At 40.0% G+C, this 22,956-nt stretch overlaps 1 protein-coding gene across 8 annotated transcripts in view; it reads right to left on the bottom strand.

The window, feature by feature from the left end:
* Positions 1–22,956, bottom strand: part of RAPGEF6 (Rap guanine nucleotide exchange factor 6) — a 258,948-nt gene that overhangs the window by 199,622 nt on the left and 36,370 nt on the right. For all 8 annotated transcript variants that reach the window (XM_061617079.1, XM_061617074.1, XM_061617075.1 and 5 more), the window contains 3 exons: positions 10,600–10,670; positions 9,867–9,923; positions 7,039–7,122 (listed from right to left, as the gene is read on the bottom strand). In XM_061617079.1, coding sequence (XP_061473063.1) covers positions 7,039–7,122; positions 9,867–9,923; positions 10,600–10,637 — 179 coding nt within the window. In that variant the 5' untranslated portion in view covers positions 10,638–10,670. The remainder of the gene's footprint in view (positions 1–7,038; positions 7,123–9,866; positions 9,924–10,599; positions 10,671–22,956) is intronic.

Here is a 22,956-nt window from a genome sequence, read left to right as displayed (position 1 = left end):
AGACTTAAGGACAGAGCCTTTATTTCAAATCTGAGATCATTGCTCTGCTCAACCAGTCAGCAACCATGTCTGTTCCCATGAAGTGAACTGTGGATATAGGCAATAGATTTCTTGGCCCAAGACAAGAACTTGATGCCCTCCTTGAGAGCCACTTTGTCCTAGTGTCATCCTGCCTGCTGATGTAAGCTTTAACCAATACATTTTCTGTCCTTATGCGAATATGACAATTTATCACCTGATCCTTGAAGTGCTCCCAAGCCAACCTGATGGCTCTCAACTCTAGCAGGTTGATGCTTTGCTGTGCCTCCTGGGCCAACCAAAGCCCTTGTACCACAGCGCCTTCCAGATAAGCTCCCTATCCTAGTAGGCTGGCATCTCTTATCACTGTTCTGACTGAGGTTGCTCAGCTGACCCCTGTGATAACCTAATTGGTGTGAGCCACCAAGCCCAGTCTGACCAAAGATCTTGTGGAAGTGGAAGCCACAAGCACGTCCACTTGGCAATCTTGCCTGGAAGGGAAGGAATGTTTTCTGGAGCCCTCTGCTGTGCAATCATGACAAGCCGCCAGATACCAATATGATACCATGAGCCAGGTATCATATATGATACCCAAGCCAGGGAAAATAATTTCTCCCTTTAAACAGCCACTAAGGCAGGGATGACTAGCATGAACTTGCACTGCCACTCTTCTGTTAATAACATCTTGAACTGGTGCGTGTCCAGAACCACCCAAAATACTGCAATTACTGTACTGGAGTTAAAGAGCCCTTGTCCAGATGCATCACAAATCCAGATAATGGAATGTGCACTGAACATCCTACAATTTTCCTTGTCCTTGAATCTTGTCAAGGCAAATTATGCCTATCTGACCTGTATTTCTGGGACCTGGGTGGGCGAGTTGAGCAGAGTGGATTTAACTCAGCTTTGCCCACAGCGGTGCAGCATCAACCTAGTGTGGAGTGTTGCAGAGGTGGAGTTGCTGTAGTCCATGCTCACTAGGAAACCTCTCCATCCTGGAGAGGGCTATGAGAAGCTGTACCTTGCGTTGGACCAGTGGGACAGCTTGGGGCTGCTGCTGGTGAATCGCCCACCCTGCTGCTCAACAGCATATCTGACTGAACTGGCTGAGATTGTCTCCAGTGTGGTATTGGTTCCAAAGTAGCTACTCTACTCCCAACTTAAGGATGGAAAACGTAATATTGGTGGACAGCAAAAGAGGTTTAAAGATGTTCTTAAAAATAATCTAAAACAATGTAACATGAGCATCAAGAACTGGGAAGTCTTGGCCCATGAGCGTCCCAAATGGAGGTTGGCTATTATCAAAGGTGCTATGGACTTTGAAGAAGCACAAATACAGAGTGAAAGGGACAAATGAGCCAAGCGGAAGGCATGTCAAACAAATGCTAATCACAACTGTCTTCCATCTGGAAACGTATGTCTTCACTGTGTGAGGTTGTGTGGATCTAGGATTGGCCTCCACAGTCACTTACGGACCCACTGTTAAAGACTTTATTTTGGAAGACAATCTTACTCAGCCACGAATGATCACCAGTGAAAGTGTTGGAAAGCTCCAGCACACTGATTCTGGTGGATTTTAATATTCACACTGAGGTGGCTTCTTTCCACCCTTGTTAAAACTGGTGAGAGGTGCTGTGCTGGAAGGGGTTCACTTACAGTGGAACAAACCACTTGGGTCTATACCACCCCCATCCCACTCCCAACTTGCAAGGAAGCCCACAGAACAAAAGGGCTGTCAAACCTTAGGTTTCTCTTCCTCTTTCTTAGAAGCTGGCAGGATTTTCTTTTATCTCAATGAGGACAAGCTGAAGCAATTCACCAAATCACAGAATCATAGAATAGCAGAGTTGGAAGGGGCCTATAAGGCCATCAAGTCCAACCCCTGCTCAACGCAGGAATCCAAATCAAAGCATTCCTGACATATGGCTGTCCCACTGCCTCTTGAATGCATCCAGTGTCGGAGAGCCCACTAACTCTCTAGGTAATTGGTTCCACTGTCGTATGGCTCTAACAGTTAGGAAGTTTTTCCTGATGTCCAGTCAAAATCTGGCTTCCTGCAACTTGAGCCCATTATTCCGTGTCCTCCACTCTGGGACGATCGAGAACAGATCCCGGCCCCACTCTGTGTGGATATAACATTCTTAAAGTGACAGGACACATTTAATGTAAAGTAACTATTGACGCTTACTATCTATTTATTTATATATAAATGGACAGTACCAGCACTACTTAGCTTCTGCAAAGGAAGCCCCTCTGAGCATTCCATCCTCAAAGCTCTATAACTGCCACCTTGGTCACAGCATTTGTATGTTAGCAGCTGATGAAGGCGGAAGGTGAAACGTTTTGTTAACACAATAAAAGCCTGTTTTGTTAATCACAATTACGTTTATATATATATATTCACACATACATACACATATTAAACAGTTATATGTGGCCATTCATCCCATGCCTAAAGCCTAATACAACCTGCTACTGTAATGGTATACCAAGAGAAAAGTTTTATTAAAGTTTTATAGTGGTAGTAGAATTATAAAGGAATATCAAGCTCTGTAGGAGCAATTCAAATGTGGTGTCTCTACAGTAGACATAAAAACCCACATTTCTCCACATTTAATGGCAAGCATCACAGAGATAAAAGCATCACATTGTTTACAGGACTACAGAATGTGTAAACAATGAAATGATGAAGAATATGCTGTTAAAGAAAAAACATTGGAAGATGAATATTCTCGGCTTTAGCAAAAATTCAAGAGCTAAGATACATTTCCCTGAAAGTGAACACCCACACATGTCGAGGGGGAGGGGATTATGCTTCACTAAAACCTTCCAGATTAAGTGAGAAGATAGTTATGCAACTCCATTACAGGAGAGGAACTAATGAAGAAAAATATATGGAGACATCAGAAATGTTCTCACAGGTACTTGCAAAACTGAGAAGTATCATGCTACCAACAAATGGTAACGGCAGTATCTCATCTAGTTATTAAATAGTACTAGCTATTTGGTACAACAAAATGGAAAGTGTGCTTACACCAACACAGTACAGTAGGGCCCCACTTTTCGGCACCCCGCTTTTTGGTATTCGACTAATACGGCGCCAGCGGGGCAATCAGCTGTAGCGCAGGGAGCTTCAGAGGCCAAGCGCTGTAAGCTGGCGCGCGGCAGCTAGAGCTCCCCATGCTACAGCTGATCGCACCGTGCTACAGGTGATCGCACACTACAGCTGATCACTGTCAGCTGGAGCGTGGCGGCTGGAGGGCATGATCAGCTGTAGCGCAGGGAGCTCCAGCCGCCACGCTCCAGCTAACAGCGATCAGCTGTACTGGAGAGCTGATCGTGCCGGAGCAGCAGCAGGCTTTGGGCTATGTCCCACTTTCCTGCGATTTTCGCTTTTCCGCAGGGGTCTGGAACGTAACCTGCTGTATGAGTGGGGTCCTACTGTATGAATGAATTTTTCAATGGTTGCCCCAAGGTATATTATAGTTGGTATTAAAAGAAAATGCTACTGCACCACAAGCCAGGTTGTCAGACAAAGGGAACACTTACTTTGTGCACAGTTAGATGGGTCAGAAGAAGCAACAGTATGAACAGTACAAACAATTTCAATAAATCCAAGATACTAAGAGCTCTAGGAATCAGTGAAAAGCCTTTATTTGGGTAGAATGCTGCCTTTGCCATGGTGTCTCCTTAAACCAATTATGTGCAAGTATAGTTCGATTCAAAATGAAACAAAACACTTCCACTTTACAATGCAAATCCAAGAACCACCTCTTAGACATCTTTCTTTAATTCCTTCAAAGAATAATCTTTTCCTAAAACAATCACCAGTCAAATGTTCTAGAAACAGCAATATTTATTATTTACTGTGGCAACAACAGTCAGGATCCAAAGAGCCCCATGTAAGACTAGAAAGATCTTACACTCACGGTGGGGGAAGGCATTCTCATTTTCCTTCCCATATGCATCCCCTCATGCGATATTGACTGGAGAGTTCTCCAGCCTTCAGGGCATCCGCAAAGTGGGGTAGTGTAGAACCCTCAAAACGTCTGTGACAACTCTGCAAGGCACTTTGATGGCAAAATTGCTCACATCTGGGCTGACCTTGACAACACAATTTGTGCTGGCCCTGTGGAGGTGCCTAGTGCACTATCTGGCACACTATCTGTTGTGGGGTTAAGTAGACGCCCACGAATGTGGACAAAACGGCTAAAAGTGAGATCACCACATGTGATCTTAACCTTTGCCTTTTTTGGCTTGTGTAATCTAGCATAAGCACACTTCAAAGGGGACTGTCTGTGTGAGTGCAGTGAGGGTTAATGCCTCACCATGCAAGGAGATGGTATCAAGATGTGCTAGACCCAGAACATTGCCCAAGAAGAGGATATTCACAACTGGGTGATATTTATTACAAAGTACTTAAGAGGATTGTGGCCATGAAACTTAAAGGGTGCTTGGAGGAACTGGATTGCCTTGACCCATTTCAATCAGGCCTAGTTTTAGTACTGAGACTGCTTTGGATGCCCTGATCAATGACCTATATGAAGAAAGAGACAGGGAAAATGCAACCCTGTTGCTTCTCCTTGATTTCCATATTGCACTTGCTATCAGCAGCTATGGTCTTCTCCTGGGCAGGCCGTATGGTTTGGGAGATGGGGGCACAGTGTCTCCACTTCTACTTATGGAACTGATTTCTGAGAGTGACAGTAGGGAATGTGATTGGTCCCATCACTTTTATGCTATGAAATGTCTGTGTCCTATGCTTTTTAAACATTTATATGAAGCCATTGGGAGTGGTCATCCAGAGCTTTGGGATGAAATGTCATCAATACATGGATGACACTTGGTCTATTTCTCCATATAATCTGTGTCAGGTGAAGCTGTGCATGTGCTCCATCAGTGTGTGGAGATATTAATGGATTAGATGAGAGCCAGTAAATTGAAGCTGAATTCTGACAAGATGGAGGGTTCTGTGGCTTGGTGGTTCCCAATGCCTTCCCTTGTAGGACCAGGTGCATAGTATGCTGGTATTATAACTTAAGTTGCATTGGTAAAATAGGATTCCTTTTTCTAGCTACAGCTGTTGCATCCACTACCACCGTTCCTGGAAAAGGATAACCTACCCATGATTATCCATGTACTAATAACCTCTCATCTGGACTGGACAATTCCATCTATGAGGGGGCTGCCCTTGAAGATGGTTGAGAGATGGCAGCTGGTGCAAAATACAGTGGCTAGAGTGATGATGGGCTTTTCTGCATGTGTTTGTATGACACCAGTTTTTCAAGATCTGCCACTACATTACCAATCCATAATTTGTTGTTAGTTTTGATTCTAGTACTTGAAAGGGCACTTATTTCCATATTGCCTTGCTGGAGTTTCAGAACAGCTGGAGAGGCCCTTCAGGTAATACCATCTTTGAATGAGGTCAGAGGGGCTGTGGCCTGCCAGAGGTCACAGCAACTGTGCCCTAGGTTTGGAACGCCCTCCCATGACCTGAGGTTAGGCTGGAGCCAATAAGGCCCACCTTTCAATGTCAGCTGTACACCTTCCACTCCCATCAGGCATTTGAAGCATAAAGCCTATGCTTGGACAGATGTGAGAGATAGTGGTAGTTTCTTTTTTAATCATATTTTTCTTGTCTTACTATATTTTAAATTGTTGATACCCACCCTAAGATTTATATGGGGGAGATTTATAAAATAAATGAAATGAAATAAAATAAAACAAAATAAAACCCATCGTTCTTTTTTTTTAAGTACTCCTGGAGCTGGAGTTGAGGGCAGGCTCAGCTGGCCTAATCTCCTTAGAACAGCCTTTCCCAACCAGTGTGCCTCCAGATGTTGTTGGACCACAACTCCCATCTTTCCTGACCATTGGCAATGCTGGCTGAGGCTGATGGGAGTTGTGGTCCAACAACATCTGGAGGCACACTGGTTGGGAAAGGCTGCCTTAGAAGAGCAGAGCACAGAATTTCAGTTTCTATCAAGAGAAGGAAAGCAGCCAGCTTCAGTACATTTAAAAGCATGCGTAGGGGTCTGTCCCAATAACCTGCAGCACTGGCTCTCTTAGGGGTATAATACCCTCTGTAGGCCCCTCCTGCCAAAGGTGCCCTCAGAGGAAGCAAAGGAATTGATCTTGTAATGTTGCGTGTAGTAAGGAGCAGATGGCTGCTCTACAGATCTCTTCCAGGGTGACTTTCCTGCTGAGTTGCCCCTCACCCATCCACAATGGGAATCTATTCCCTGGGGACAGAGAGGTGACTAGAAGGTATAGGCCAGTGCAATACACTCTCTTACCTAACAGGCAAGGGAGATGGTAGAAACCTTTCAACCTGTTGCTGACCTTCTGAAAGGTTATGCTATACTGTCTTTGGCTTTCTTCACTAAGATGATGAAGCCTGGTTTGCTAACAGAAGAAATTTTTATGCATAGATTTAATTGAGCCAGCTACCAGAAAGGATCTTGTGCATGGTTCAGTATGGCATAGCTCAATAGGTGCTACTGCACCATAAAATCTCTACAACCACTTTATCTTGTGCCAAAGTATCAAAAATGGATTGCAACTATTCTAACGACAGAAGGTAATACTCAGTTACCTCAATAGTCATAAGCAAACACAATTATCACTCCCAAAGATTAATGCTATCAAGAAAGCCTAAAGCAATTATTTTAAATAAGTGTATTAATTCATTTCTTCTGAAAAGATATAGGACCAGCGGGCTAAAAACTAGAAGCCAGGCTTTTCATTTTCTACTTACACGGGGCAGGTGTCATGCACACTGCTCAAGTCATGACCGTCTGCTAACATGTCAAACTATGCAGAGGATTTATGCTTAACTTTAAAACAACCCAACAACAGCAGGAAATAAGTTTAGTGTATAAATTATCAAAATTAGGCTTTACACTAGAAAAGCCTGTGCTCACTTTCTCATCATGTCTTATAACATATGCATTTAACTGTGCATTCAGATTTCTTAGTTGCTCCCCTTTACTAAAAAGATGCTAACTTCATACATACCTGCAGGGTGGCAAAAACATGGAGTCCTTCATAAGCACAGATCCAGAAAGCAGAATATACCAGCATCTTGCAATAGTCTCTGAGCTAAAGAAAAGGAACAAATATAAACAACATCCTATTAGTGTGAAGTGTACCATACATCAAGAACATCTAACCAAAGCTTTACAAGCACGTTTCACCATTCACTACCCTTTCAGGCCTAGTTTCACATGAGCAAAGGAGAGGCTCTTAGATATATAAGAAGTGGTGAAGCCCTTCAAACATGGGAGCTCTGTCCCAAGATCTTTCTCTTTTTGTCATGAACAAGTCATAGAAGTCAGTAATTCTGAGAGTAGTGTAATTCATTTGAATTCATAATTTGCTTGATACTTGGGAACAGTATATGAATAAAAAGGATCTCATTCTGAACCTTCTGATGGCAGCTAAGGTAGCAATCAGGTCTTCTGGGTAGCTCTTTAAGATAGAGTAGAAAGCTAGTGTAGCATAGAGGCTACAAAACAGAGTATGAATTAGAAAGTCCCTGGTTCAAATCTCATCTCTGCCATGAAGTCAACAGGCAGCCTTAAGCAAGCTACTATCTCAGCCTCATTCTCACCATCTGCATATGGGAAACAATAATAATAATTTAGCTTAGAGGGTTGTTTTAAGGATTATAACTAGATAATGCATGTGAAGCTATTTGAACACTTGAAGTGATATACAAATTTTATTATTATTAATAACAACAAACAACAATAATAATAACAACAATAACAATAACATTTATATCTCACCGTTTCTCCCAGTAGGAGCCCAAATGCTGAGTATTATTTATAATTTACTAAATGATGTTTAACAGGGCATCATGTTCTAGTCCATTGGAGGAACAGCAACTGTGTGTAGAGAATTCCCATAGTCTCATTAAGGTCTTGTTTCTTCCTACCCTACCATCAACAAGGGCAGTGGAAGGGGCCATTTGAGTTATTAAGAAGTATATCTCTGGACAGTTTTCCGCGTCTGTCCAATGCAAGTTCACAAGCAAGCACCTAGCAGAAAGGGAGGGCTGGCTGGGAATGTAAGATATTCTCACACCTTCCATTTCCATTAATGGCCCATTGCTCTGTCTGTGTACATGCCCATGATCAAAGGCAAGTGGAGAGGAGAAAACAGGGATCTACTGAGCCTCTTGGAACCTTATGCACTAACTTTCCACATGTGGCACACTGGATTGTTCACATATCACTTTGGATCACTTACTGGCAAAATCACATGCAGTATGAGTAGGTATTGCACTATTATTTACTTTTTGAAAAAACAAAACATGGGACCACTACACAAGGATGTGTTTTATGAGTTGGCCTATATAGCATTACATTTCTGTGCATGTCTACTCAGAAGGAAGCTACACTGACTCCACTGGAACTTACTCCCAGGTAAATGTGTTGCTTGGGTTGCAATCCTATGCACATTTTTCCATCCTGAAATCGGAAACAGTGATGTGTTCTGAACCCCAAACAATATATTCATTTTATTGTGGCTTGTTTGTATGGCTTGTCTTTGTATGGCTTGTTTCTTATGTACGCTGCTTAGAAATGTGAATGGTTAAGCAGTATATAAATGTCTTAAATAAATAAATACTTCGAGTGTAAAATTATTGGGCCAAAATGGAGTTATACTGTAAAAATCAGCTTTAAAATAGAAGCACAAATTAGTTAAATTAAAAACACTTGTATTTATTACAAAAAAGCTAGTAGCTATCAGGAATAACGTCATCTCCTGCAGCTGCAGAGGCAATTACATCTGATACAGAGGCTGCGACCCTATCTTCCTGTACATCTGCTCCCACGAGTGATACATGCCCTGGTCTCCTCTCGCTTAGACTACTGTAATGCGCTCTACGTGGGGTTACCCTTGAAAACGGTCCAGAAATTGCAGCTGGTACAGAATGCGGCAGCACGCTTGATAAAGCAGAGCCGTCGCCGGGATCATATCACCCCAGTGTTGGTAGACCTACACTGGTTACCAGTTGTTTACCGGGCCCAATTCAAGGTGTTGGTATTGACCTTTAAAACCCTATACGGTTTCGGCCCAGCTTATCTGAAGGAACGCCTCCAGTATCACCAATTATGCCGCCAAACAAGATCAGCCTCACAAGACCTTCTCTCGGTCCCACCGGTTAAAACAGGTAGGCTGGTGCGGACCAGAGAGAGGGCATTTTTGATCGTGGGCCCCACCCTCTGGAACTTGCTTCCTTTTGACCTTCGACATGCCTCCTCCCTGATGGGTTTTCGCCAAGCCTTAAAGACCTGGCTATTCAGGCAGGCCTATGGGGTTTCTGGGGTGGACTAGTTTTATGGTATATTAATTGAAGGATGGTTTTAGATGAATTGATGTTATGACTTGTTGATTTGTATATTGATTTATGTATTTTGCATTGTTGTACGTCACCTAGAGTGTCCGTTAACTCGGACAGATAGGCGACTAACAAATAAAATTTTATTATTATTGTAACGTTTTTCTGCCATTGCTCTGCTTTTAACCAAACCTTATAGCAAGCTTTAAGTTACTCTGCTCAAAAAATATTGCATGGAATTATATTTGCCTTTCCTCCGCTAACATTTCAATGATGCACAAGCAGTGTTTGTTTAAGATAGTAAGGTAACAAAAAATGGCCTTAAATAAACATCCCCCTCATAACACTACCTCGTTAATTAATGGCCTCTAAACTATATCAGGTAGCAGCTTGCTTAAAAGCATTTTAATAATTTGTGTTAAAGAAATTTAAACAAATGTTGATTTGTCCTAGATGTGTCATGCTTTCAGTTTAGATAATAGGTAAGTACACTTACCAAAACAGAACTTGATTTCCGTCGTACCTTTTGTAACGTGCACTGGAAGTCATAATTCTGAGAAAGAGAAATTCAGTATCATTATTAAATACGTTTATCCCACTGTGAATAATTGTACACAATTACAATCATCTTATACCATATCAATGATCAAGGTCACAAATCAGTATTCCTACTTTATAACTGAGGAATCAAGGTTAAGAGTATTCAGAGAGCAGGGATTTAAACCCAGATCTCCCCAAAACAACTCTGAATTATCATTTTCACACTACATTTTGTTGTCTTTCAGCATTTACCAACATGCCACACTAGATTTCTCAAAGGATCATACAAAAAGTTTCATTCAGAAGACAGAGATAATGCATGCTTTTTGACTGATGAAACTAGAATTATTTAAAATGGTATTCACTACCAATATCATCTTGCACAAGTAGTAAGTAAACTGATTTAATGACATGCAAGCATTTGTGCTCATTTATTGCACCCCATGTTTTAACACACTTTATATACTTGAAAAACATACAGGAAACATTTTCTGTCCGCATTTTTCTTGGCATGCCATTTGGTTTTTCTATTATGGTTCTTTTAGCTGGAGCATTAAAATGCAATCATTCTTTCCTTTGGAAAGACTCATCTAACCTCAAAACTTTCATACAATGTAAGCCTAAATGTAAAAGAAATGGACCTCACACCAGCATAGGCAAAATCACTTTGGCATGCGGCCAGCTCTTACCTTAACTGATGCTCCCTGAGATGAGACAGTATGTCCATTCCATGAAGGTAGTAGTAGATAGTATTTAATTCCTGGGGGGAAAAAGTTTTATTTAACAATGTAGTTTTGAGAAAGAATCAGTGCAGTATCATGGACAGAATGTCAGTCAAGGGACAGGGAAAAAGTAAGGAAGACCTCAATGGCTCCAAGGTATGTAAATACCAGATTGAAACTAGTTGTTTAAGAGTGCCCCTGAGGAACATTGGGCTCATTTTTTTAAAAGTGGTTTTGTGTACCTGAAGGTCTTCTTCCTTACTTTTCCCAGCCTTCCCACTTTCATTTCAGGATAAAAACAGGGAAACCTGGTTTCAATTTGCAAACTGAACCATGAAACTTCAAAAAGTTATCTTTACAAATCAGTCTTAGGTCGGTAGGCAAGGCAAGAACTCTGAAACCCTACCCTGCTGTCTTTTTAAATGCCCACACCAGTGACCAATACTACATGCTTCTGGTTGCCCTGCTCTGAAAAGCAGGATTGTAGGGAAAGGGAAATGATGGAACAAGCAGGCAGATTGTTGACGAAGCCAGAAACAGATCCTACACTTCACAGCTTTTTGTCAAGAAACTTAAAATTACATAGGAAATAATATAATTCCTCACTAATCAAAATTTCAACAATATATTGCTAAAAATGTGAGTGGAGACTGATGCTGTCAGTCATCTGTTTACAACATGCCTCCATTACCCTCATCTCCTCAGACCCTATTTTCAGATCACTCACTGGATCCAATTTCCTTTAGCCGCTTTTTTCTCATTATCTATATCCCTATCACACTACTTCTCTCACCCTGGCACACCATATAGTCCTTCCTCATCTTAAGTACTGTGGTGAATGTTGTTAGGAGACCCCTAGTCCCCTCACTGAGCAATTCCCAGAGTGATTTAACAGTCAGCCCCTCTTCTCAGGACACTGGAAACTGTAGGTCTGTGAGGCAAATAAGGGTCTCCTCTCAGCACCCACAGTTCCCAGAATTCTTTGGGGGAAGCCATGACTGTTTAAAATGATATGATAGTGCTTTAAATGTAGGTGCAAGTGGAGCCTGAGCTATGGTCTGAATCAAATCACTGATATAAAGTCACTAGCCCAGTTTGTACATCATGGTAAGCTATCATTAATGGCTCGTGCTTTGCTTCTCCCCAGCATGAGCAGGAGCAATAAGCCATGAAGCTTGGTTTGACATGATGTCTGAACATGGATCATGGTTTGCTTTTCCCTAACAAACCATGGTCAGCAAGCCAAAAATAAATTGCATAGGCCTTAAATATGCAAATAACCTCACACAAAGTTATTAGCAAAATTAAATTTAAAGCTTCTCATTCAATTTTTATATTTTTATACTTTTTAAACAGCATTATTTAAACAGCATTCATTTATCACCACAATATTGTTCTATAGCAGCACTTTAGGACTGAGGTATGTTGCCTATAATTTCCCATATTGTTTTAAAAACTAGTAGTGAATTAATGACAATTCTACTCATTTGAACTACAACATGAATTGCAGCTTGTGTGAGCCACCTAGTGGGAAGACACAGTAACTTCATGTAATGTTTAAGAAGTTACACTTGTAATGTTTAAAAAGAAAACAGTTCACAAAATTAAACACTTGAGGAGCACTTTTTAAGAGAATGTCTACATTAAGCATATAACAATGTCGTGAATCAGTTATGTTTTAGAAGAAAAATTAAGAGTTAAATAAAAACATTAAGAAAAAGAGCTAGCAAAACATCGACAGGAATGTACAGTGCAGATTTTTTCCCACTGTAAGAAATTCTCTCCATCCATGCTGGTCACCGTTCAGTCATAGCAGCCGACCACAGATCACAGGCAAGGACCTTGGTTCAAATGGCCATTCTGACCATGAAGCCATGTGGGTCTTGGACAAGTCACTAGCCTAACTGAAGCTGAAATCGTATGCATGCATACTTGGAATACGTCTCGCTCCAACTCGAGTAACTCAATGGGATTTACTTCCAAGGAACCCTGCACAGGATTATCCTGTCAGACATTTATCTACATCATAACAGTCTTCACATGGTGAAGAAGCAGATGTGGCCCTCCTCAGATACTGTTACATATAACATGAGCATTCTGTTGATACCCAATGTATTTATTTGTCCAGGAAGGAAGGAAGGAAGGAAGGAAGGAAGGAAGGAAGCCTGCTCCATCACCACACTAAGGAAGTGGGGTAGACATTTTACAGTGCAGCAGCATCTAGACTATATTGTGAAATACACTATAGGAGAGTGATACCCTCCAGAAGTTGCTGGACTGCCATCAGCCTCCGCCAGCACTTCTGATGATGGGAGTTATAGTCCAGTGACATCTGGAGGGCACCACATTGGCTACCCTGCCATAGGACATTTCAAACAGTTGTCTTAAGATTTCCATTCAGTTCATGCATAAAATTTTCCCAGAGACCACAGCCATCTCATAAGTGTCTGAACCATGTCACTATCTTTTGGGCTCAGTCTAACACTCCTCACAGGGTTTTGAGCACAGAATGAGATAATGTCATATACACCATGAGCCCCTTGGAGAAAGATCAGGATACAAATGGTGGTAAACAAAATAAAGTGACCCAGACTGTCATGTACTCTATCAGTTTCAACTTCCCTAAATATATATATATATATATATCCTGCTGTTCTTCAAAAACTTTTGCTTAAAGTGCTATTTATGCTCTGATAATTTATTAGGAGAATCATAGGAGGTTTAATTCAGGCTAACCATGAGCTTAGTTCTGCTCCCAGGACAAAGAATGAGTGCAAGTTAAAACAGAGAAGGTAGGCAGAGGGGGGAAATGTAGGGTGTATATTAGAAGCCAACAAAAAATGTGAAAGAGGCATAGCTAGTTCTGCTTTCCCCTTCTTTTGCAGCTTCCGTTGACATAAGGCTGCAGCCAGACTCTTCCCACCCCACCCCATCCCACAAACAGAAGGGTTCCTTCTAATCTAGTAGAAGAATCCTGCTAGAGAAGCAGAAAGGAAGCCATTTTTGTCAGCTCCCCCCTTCCACTGCAGCTCCCTATGACCCCCTCCCCTAGAGGCCCAGGGGACCTTATGGAACAGTGTGTGAGGCAGTGCCAGGGGCTGCAGGGACACGAGAAGGTTAGCCAAAAGAAACCCCTCTTCTCCCTTTCTGGTGGAGGGAGTAAGCCCTGGTTCTAACCCATTGTTCAATATTAGCAGACTTGTTTTTGCATGTTTTGTTCAGTTCTCAAGATCTATACATCTCTATATTGTACTTGGGGGTTTTCTACTGTAACCATTCTGAGGGTTCATCAACTTTCTCCATACACGGAAGCTCATCTTGACTTTTGGCTCAGTACAAACTGTATGGTATATGCATAACTGGTACTGTATTGGCAGCTAGCTTGACCTTGCAGCATCCTAGCATATACATCCAATGTCCTCAAGTCAGCTGAAAATTCCCTTTTGAGTACATCACTAGATTGTATTGTTGTTATGGCTGTTATTCAACCTGATGACAGTAGAGCCTTCAGATCCAATACTGAAAAATTAGTGCATTTACTACATGAAAAACTAGATGCTGGCATTTATTTTATCAGCACTTTTCATTGTATCAGCATCGAACACTACACTCCAGAGAGGGTGATCCCCACTCCTAATGCTACTAGTTTTCTGGATTCACATGATATTAGTTTGTGTCCTAAGTTTTAACTCCTGTATTCTCTCTGATGAATGTAGTTGTGCTTCAGTGCCAGTCACGAATTTTACTGGTGCTTCCTTCAGTCCCATGCAGATGGGAACACAGGTTTCCATTCTTTTCCATGAATTGAAAGCTAGAAATATTCTTGTATTATTATTGTGCAATCCTTTTTCTTGCACATGTTCACTGTACTTCCTCTGTTCCTGTCAATTTTGACAGCAAGTTCATGAAAATTTATTTACTATGTGGCAATTCATGTATATTTTTCCCAGTGCTGGAGTCTGACATGGCTCTCCATTTATATACTGCAATATACACCTGCAAGCCTCCAGAATCTCTTTTAGTACAGTCTGTGTGGCAAAATTCTCAACTGCACCCTTATCTCTTTGTTGCATCATATTCACATTTTGACAGTTAGTGGCAAGCATTTCCATTTGTTCTTGAGATATCTCAGGTGCTCTGGCTATGCTAGAGACCTTTCTGGTGTTAAATTGCCCTCCAGAGTTGTTTCATTATTTCTTTTGGGATTTATCCCATAAGCATTTTGAACTTCAGCAGGTCATCCCTCTCTGTAAAACACAGTCCAAGCAATAACTATAGCTGAATTGTTCTCATCAACTGTTTCTTTGGGTTCCTGGTTTCTCACACTGCAAATTTTCCTCTGTTTGGAGGTATTTTTCCTTGTTGTTCTTTAGTCATTTAAAATATTTCTAGCTCGCTTAGGGCAGGTTACAAGTTAAAACACTGCAGTTCAAAAAATAACCGGAGCAGATTTTTTAAAAAGGAAACTACAAATAATATACAATTGTAACGCAACCATAATATTGTTGTGAACCTTTTCTTACTGGCTGAAAAAATTAGCATCCCACAAATGCTTGGGAAAACAAATATGTTTTAAGCCGGCACCAAAATGAGGTAAGAGTCAGCACCAACTAAAACTCAGAGAAGAGAATACCACAAGAAGGCCCTTTTCTGCAGGGTGGATTGATTTAAATCACCAAGAAAAACCCTTGATTTAAATCAAGTTTGTCACTTATGGTTCCTCATATATTGCTTAAACAATGGTGCAAATCTGATTACTAAAACTTGTTAAACATGTTACTTTTCAGCTCAATATAGCATTTTCCAAGGAGGATACACTTTGTGTAATTGTTTAGATAACTTGATTTTTATTAATTTACAGCATACATAATATTGCCTATGTAAAGTGCTGGGGCTTGTATTTTGAGAAAATGTTTCATCATCCTTACAACTAGGCCCTGCATCTCCTTCTTGCCCAGTTTACACATTTTCCTCCCCCCCCCCCCCCGGGAAGGAATTTCTTCAAAATATTCTCAGATAGTGTCTCTCTCTTATGCCCAGAAGCCATGACAGCTCTTCAGCAGCAAAGGGGGGGGATATAGGAACTAGAAGTTGTGTATATACTGTAATGTCTTTCCTTTTTTTTTTTGCCAGTCCTCTCCACTGTTCCTTTCTATATTCTGCCTCCAGCTGTCCTTTTCTATATTGCCTCTGGTCTAATTCCTTTGCCTTGTGTGGCCCAGCTCCACTACCACATAAGCTCAGAACAGCAACAATCCCATTCCCATCCAGCCTGTGTCTTTGCACATGTAACTTTAATCACAGAAACAGATACTGAAAGTCCAGAACTTAAAAGAAGCAAGACACTGTAGTTAGGCTGGGCAAAGCCATTTTAATGAGATGAAAAACTGAAATGAATGCCTGTTTGATAGGTAGGTAACTCAATGTGTATGAGTGTGATAAAGCCATTAATTCATTTTAATGTGGCTGTAAGTGTAGGTTTAGCACGTTTGTAACAAGATAAATTGAACGAGAAATTTAATTTTTTTTAAAAATCCAATTTTTTATTTTTAAAAGAAATCACCAATTTTAATCCACCCAGAATGTAACTCACATAGTATCAGAACACCAAGAAGTGCCTACTGTAAACACATAGGCAGGCTGCTACATGGAGAAGCACTCCTTCAAGTATCTCGGTTCCATGATTTTTAACACTTTGCAAGCCATCACTAATATCTTGAAATTGGCCCAGAAGGGTATAGGCAACCAGTGCAACTCTTTTAGGATTGGCATCACATGATCCCAGCTAGCTGAACTGTTTAACAATTTGGCAGCCACATTCTCCACTAACTGAAACTTCCAGACAGTCTTCAAGGGTAGTGGCACATGCAGCAGATTACCGTTATCTAACAAGGCCATTACTAGAGCACAGGTTCTATCTGTCCAGCAACAGACGTAGCCAACAAACCAGCCACAATTTGTAAAAATGCATTTTGGAGCTACTTGGGCCTCTAGGGACAACAGTGGGTCAATCCCAGACTATGAACCTGCTCTTTCAAGGAGAGTATAGCTCCATCAAGAACAGGGCATCTACTTCAATCCCAGGCCCAAGAACCACCACCTCACAGAGTTTCTGTCCTATTGCGACTCAGCTTCAATTTATTGCAGAAGGAATGCAGAAGGCCTCAAAAGGTACAAAATTTTTCTGCCTCTGTAAGCTTGCAGCTAGATTTCATGCTCTGCATATATTCCTGACCTTTTGCCAGATACATCAAGCAACTTTTATCATGCACTTTGATTGCACTGTATGAATAGTAATAATATATCCAATTCTTATCCTGTAAAGATTGGCTCTATTAACTCTTTCCACCTTACCCACCTTATGTGCTGTGCTTCCAGCTTCAAAGTTTATAGGTGGCACATCTTCTACATTGCTGTGTAAGGGCCATTCTGACATCAAATGTGATCTGGTGAACTTTATAAAAGAATTAAGGCTTCACATTTGAGCTCGTTAAACTAATATGTCTTCTTAACAGGGTTCTATATAGGTCTCTGGTTAACCCACACTACTAAGGGATGCTGCACATTGCCTGAGCTAGAAATCAGGGGCAAGGAACAAAGCCAAAAGGATAGATTGAACACATTCCCATTTAATCGTTAATGCACTATGCATGAACACAGCACATAGATTCTTAGACAAATCTCAATCTAAACCACATCCATGCCTGCATCTCAGCTATATGTGAGTGCCAACAACTATGGCTAGATTGTAATACTTGAAAGCACACTTTATATTATATAATCTAAAATGAAGTTGCACAGGCTCAAATGCTTCATTTCCTTCACTCACCATAGTTCTTTCCCTTTCTGTGTATAGAATCATGACGTTTGAGGGAGCCTTGCAGGCCTTCTAGTCCAAACCACTGTTCAGTGCAGCATATCTAGAGATAGAATATCCGCAAAAACTGACTGTCCAGCTTCTGCTTGACCACAAGCAGCCCTCTAAGAATCTGGCTCTATCTTTTGCAATAGTTCTGGTTGACATGCACACTATGGTTTGACCGAATGGCAAAACTATGACTTCCCTTCATCCAAGATTAGATTGAGGGGGGAGCGTAGCAAAGTTTTTCACTTCTTGTTCATCTACACTACTCACCATGATTTGATGTTGCATCTGAATCGCCACAGAGCAAAGATACTTATTTGTATTATGAATTGTAGCTCCTATTCAGACAAGGTGACCCATGTCTTAACTAAGACTTAACCAGAGAAAACAACTAAGACTTAACCAGAGAAAACTTCTCAGCAAACTACCGAGCATCGAAAAGTATTGTAAATAATAATCGTTAAGATCTTACAGTATTTAGCCTTAAAAGTGCATACAGAAACACAGTGCAGCCTTTGGCATTTCCCACTAGCAGGTTTTACAGATACTGTGTAATTACATGTTGCTGCCACTATATATCAGTTGTAAAATATAGGGCATATCCAGCCCTGGTTTTGCCCATGGCCCTCAGCCCATGCTGCTGTGTGGGAATTTACCTGCCACGTTTTTTATAAACAGAAGCCCGGAATAAAAGCCTTGAAAGGTTGACTATGTCAAAACTTTGCACTGCTTGTCCCTGGTACAGCCACTTGGACTCACAAGAACCAGTATGGTTCTTCAAAAAGTGACCATAAGTTATCCAACCTGTCTTCTAGAAAACGTGACCCTTATATCCAGATTATTTCAGAGACAAACCACTACCGGGCTACATTAAAAAAGAAAGGAAACAAGATTCCAAAAGGCATTCAAGCCATTTGGCAGGTACATTTCACTCGGGCATCTTCCTCCCAGGCTAGGCAGCTGTAACCAGCTAGGTAAACCAGAGGAAGAGGATGTGAAGCAAAAGACTGCCTGCCAGGACAATTTGCAGGTGTTCCAAGTGAGGAAGGACATCTGTTTTCAATGTTTACCAGCATACTGGCACAATAATTTACAGACTCTGAGGATTCCAGCACTGCAGCCCTCAAGTGGAAAAAAATTAATTTGTCTGACTATTGGAGGTGGGGTGGGGTGGTTCTAATATATTAGCAATCTAAATGAAGCTGACATCCCATTTCAATTGTAGAGGAAATAGCATGTACTTCCGAAAACAATTCAACATGGTTTAGAGACAAAAAATATTTTACGATGGTGTAGAAAATCAGAATAGACATAATGTTTTTAGAGTTTGCTTCCCCTTCATTTAATTCAGAGAGGCTGGAACCTATCTGACTTTCTTTACTTCCTGCTGACGTCCACTTGTAAAAATAGAATCACAGAATCACAGAATAGTAGAGTTGGAAGGGGCCTACAAGGCCATTGAGTCCAACCCCCTGCTCAATGCAGGAATCCAAATCAAATCATTCCCAACAGATGGCTGTCCAGCTGCCTCTTGAATGCCTCCAGTGTTGGAGAGCCCACTACCTCTCTAGGTAATTGGTTCCATTGTCATACGGCTCTAACAGTTAGGAAGTTATTCCTGATGTCCAGTCAAAATCTGGCTGCCTGAAACTTAAGCCCATTATTCTGTGTCCTGCACTCTGAGACAATCGAGAACAGATCCTGGCCCTCCGCTATGTCACAACCTTACACGTACTTGAAGAGTGTTATCATATCTCCCCTCACTCTTCTCTTCTCCAGGCTAAACATGCCCAGTTCTTTCAGTCTCTCCTCATAGGGCTTTGTTTCCAGTCCCCTGATCATCTTTGTTGCCCTCCTCTGAACCCATTCCAGTTTATTTGCATCCTTCTTGAAGTGCAGAGACCAGAACTGGATGCAGTATTCAAGATGAGGCCTAACCAGTGCTGAATAGAGGAGAACTAGTACTTCACACGATTTGGAAACTATACTTCTGTTAATGCAGCCTAATATAGCATTTGCCTTTTTTGCAGCCACATCACACTGTTGGCTCATATTCAGCTTGTGATCAATGACAATTCCAAGATCCTTCTCACATGTCGTACTGCTGAGCCAAGTATCCCCCATCTTATAACTGTGCATTTGGTTTCTTTTTCCTAAGTGTAGAACTTTGCATTATCCCTGTTGAATTTCATTCTGTTGTTTTCAGTTCTTAATTTTTTGCTGTAAATGTAGTAACCTCATGCAAGAATATAAAAATAAATTTACTTCAGGACACTGACCTAATTACCTCAAGACAGCAAACTGTTCTTCCTGTAGTACCACAACTTCTGAATATTTCCAGAGGACCAGTTATGAGCCATACTAGGCTTTAAGCTCCTTCGATATACAGAATATTTAGCATTCATTGATAACATAGATTAAAGGCATCCAGGACAACCTCTAAAATATTTATCACTAAGAAATCAGTTTAGACAAGCAATTTATTAAGGATGGTAAAACAGGCACAGAATTTTGCTTTAAGAAAAGCAGTAAGTGATTTTGTTGTTATGTGCCTTCAAGTCGATTACGACTTATGGCGACCCTATGAATCAGTGACCTCCAAGAGCATCTGTCATGGACCACCCTGTTCAGATCTTGTAAGTTCAGGTCTGTGGCTTCCTTTATGGAATCAATCCATCTCTTGTTTGGCCTTCCTCTTTTTCTACTCCCTTCTGTTTTTCCCAGCATTATTGTCTTTTCTAGTGAAACATGTCTTCTCGTGATGTGCCCAAACTATGATAACCACAGTTTCATCATTTTAGCTTCGAGTGACAGTTCTGGTTTCATTTGTTCTAACACCCAATTATTGGTCTTTTTCGCAGTCTATGGTATGCGCAAAGCTCTCCTCCAATACCACATTTCTTTTTTTTTTTAATAATTTTTATTCAAATTTTTCCAAAAACAAACGAAAGAAAGTCAAAAAAACATAACAATACATCAACAAAAAATGAAAATAAAATAGTTGACTTCCGATTTGTCGCAGATCAGCTATAAGTATATAATATACATCAAACCTGTCCCTTAATGTATACATACAGAGTCCCTTTTCTCCGTAGGCTGTCTTAATTAATCGTCAAATCCCAGTATCATCATTTTATTTTGATCTTTCAACAAAAAGTCTAAGAGAGGCTTCCATTCCTTAAGAAATGTATCTGTCGATTTTTCTCTAAGTAAACATGTCAATTTGTCCATTTCTACTAAATCCATTAATTTCAATAGCCATTCTTCCATTGTTGGTGTTGATTCCATTTTCCACTTTTGTGCATATAATAATCTTGCTGCCGTAATCATATATAATATTATTCTTCCATATTTCTTTTCTATTTGTTTATCCATAAAACCCAATAAAAAAAATTCTGGTTTTGACTGAATATTTATCTTTAGAATTTTTTGCATCTTCCTACCTATCTGTGCCCAAAATGATTTTGCCTTTTTACATAAGCACCACATATGATAAAATGATCCTTCTTGTTGTTTACATTTCCAACAAACATTAGAAACATTACTATACATTTTTGACAACTTTTCTGGAGTCATGTACCAACGGTACATCATTTTATAAAAATTTTCTTTAAGATTATAGCATAGTGTAAATTTCAAACCTTTTTTCCACATATTTTCCCATTGATCCATTTGTATGTTATGACCAAACTTTTTTGCCCACTTTACCATACACTCTTTTACTTGTTCTTCCTCCATATCCATTTTCAATAAGAGTTTATACATTTTCGCAATTATATTTTCATCATTTGTACACAATCCTATTTCAAAATCAGATTTACTTATTTCAAACCCATACGTTTTCTTGTCCATTTTATATCTTTCTAACAATTGTAAATAGGCAAACCATTGAAAACTATATCCTTCCTTTGTCAGTTGTTCTCTCTCTTTCATTGTATATTCTCCATGTACATTTTCTAATAGTTCTTGATAAGTTAACCATTTCTCTTTTCCAGCCATTTCTCTTCTGTAAAACGCTTCTTGACTTGAGACACATAATGGTATTTTCGAATAAAACCTTGGTTTATATCTATTCCATATTTTCAACAGAGGACGTCTTATAAAATGATTGTTAAAGTCTACATTTACTTTTACTTTGTCATACCATAGATATCCATGCCATCCCCACTTCAAATTATGGCCCTCCAAATCCAATAGTCTTTTATTCCTCAATAAAATCCATTCCTTTATCCAGACTAAACAGCAGGCAGCAAAATAAAGTCTCAGATTTGGTAATCCCAGTCCTCCTCTTTCTTTGGCATCTTGTAGTAGTTTAAATTTAACTCTTGGTTTTTTTCCTTGCCATACAAATTTAGAGATATCTTTTTGCCATTGTTTAAAAGGTAAATCAGAGGATATTACAGGTATTGTTTGAAACAAAAACATCATTCTCGGTAATACATTCATTTTTATCACAGATATTCTACCCATTAATGACAGTTGTAGTTTATCCCATCTTAGCAAGTCTTTCTTAATCTCTGTCCATAATTTTTCATAATTATTATGACACAACTTTGAATTTTTATTTGTCATAATGATACCTAAATATTTCAAGTTTTTCTCTATTGTAAAATCTGTCTTGTCCATTAACTCTTTCTGTTCCCTTAAAGTTAAATTTTTCACCAACATCTTTGTTTTTTGATTGTTGATCTTAAATCCTGCTAACGGTCCAAATTCTTTTAATTTGTCCATCAATACATTAATTCCTTCCAAAGGATTTTCTAGTACAATTATCAAATCATCAGCAAATGCTCTCAATTTATATTCTTCTTTTTTTATCTTTAATCCCGAAATTCTTTTATCTTGCCTTATATCTCTAAGCAGCACTTCTAAGACCAGAATAAATAAAAGGGGAGATAAAGGACATCCCTGTCTTGTACCCTTTTGTATTTCACATGAATCCGTTAAATCTCCGTTAACAATTATCTGAGCCTTCTGAGATGTATAAATCGATCTAATCCATTTTATAAAATTGTCTCCAAAATCCATTTGCTCCAAAACCTGGAACATAAATTTCCAATTCAAATTATCAAATGCTTTTTCAGCATCTAAAAAAATCAAAGCTGCTTGTTTATCATTTCGTTGTTCTAAATATTCCAAAACATTCAAGACATTCCTGACGTTGCCACGTAATTGTCTTTTAGGTAAAAACCCTGATTGATCTTCCTGAATAAATTGTTGCAATATTGCAACAATACCACATTTCAAATGAGTTGGTTTTTCTCTTATCCACTTTTTTCACTGTCCAACTTTCACATCCATACACAGAGATTGGGAATACCATGGTCTGAATGATCCTGGCTTTGGTGTTCAGTGATACATCTTGGCATTTGAGGACCTTTTCCAGTTCTCTCATGGCTGCCCTCCCCAGTCCTAGCCTTCTTCTGATTTCTTAACTATTGTCTCCATTTTGGTTAATG

Source organism: Rhineura floridana, chromosome 3 (genome assembly GCF_030035675.1).
Source record: "Rhineura floridana isolate rRhiFlo1 chromosome 3, rRhiFlo1.hap2, whole genome shotgun sequence".
In the NCBI taxonomy this organism is placed as follows: Eukaryota; Metazoa; Chordata; class Lepidosauria; order Squamata; family Rhineuridae; genus Rhineura; species Rhineura floridana.
Note: the sequence above shows the minus strand (reverse complement) of the source record. Positions and strands in the feature narration are given on the sequence as shown.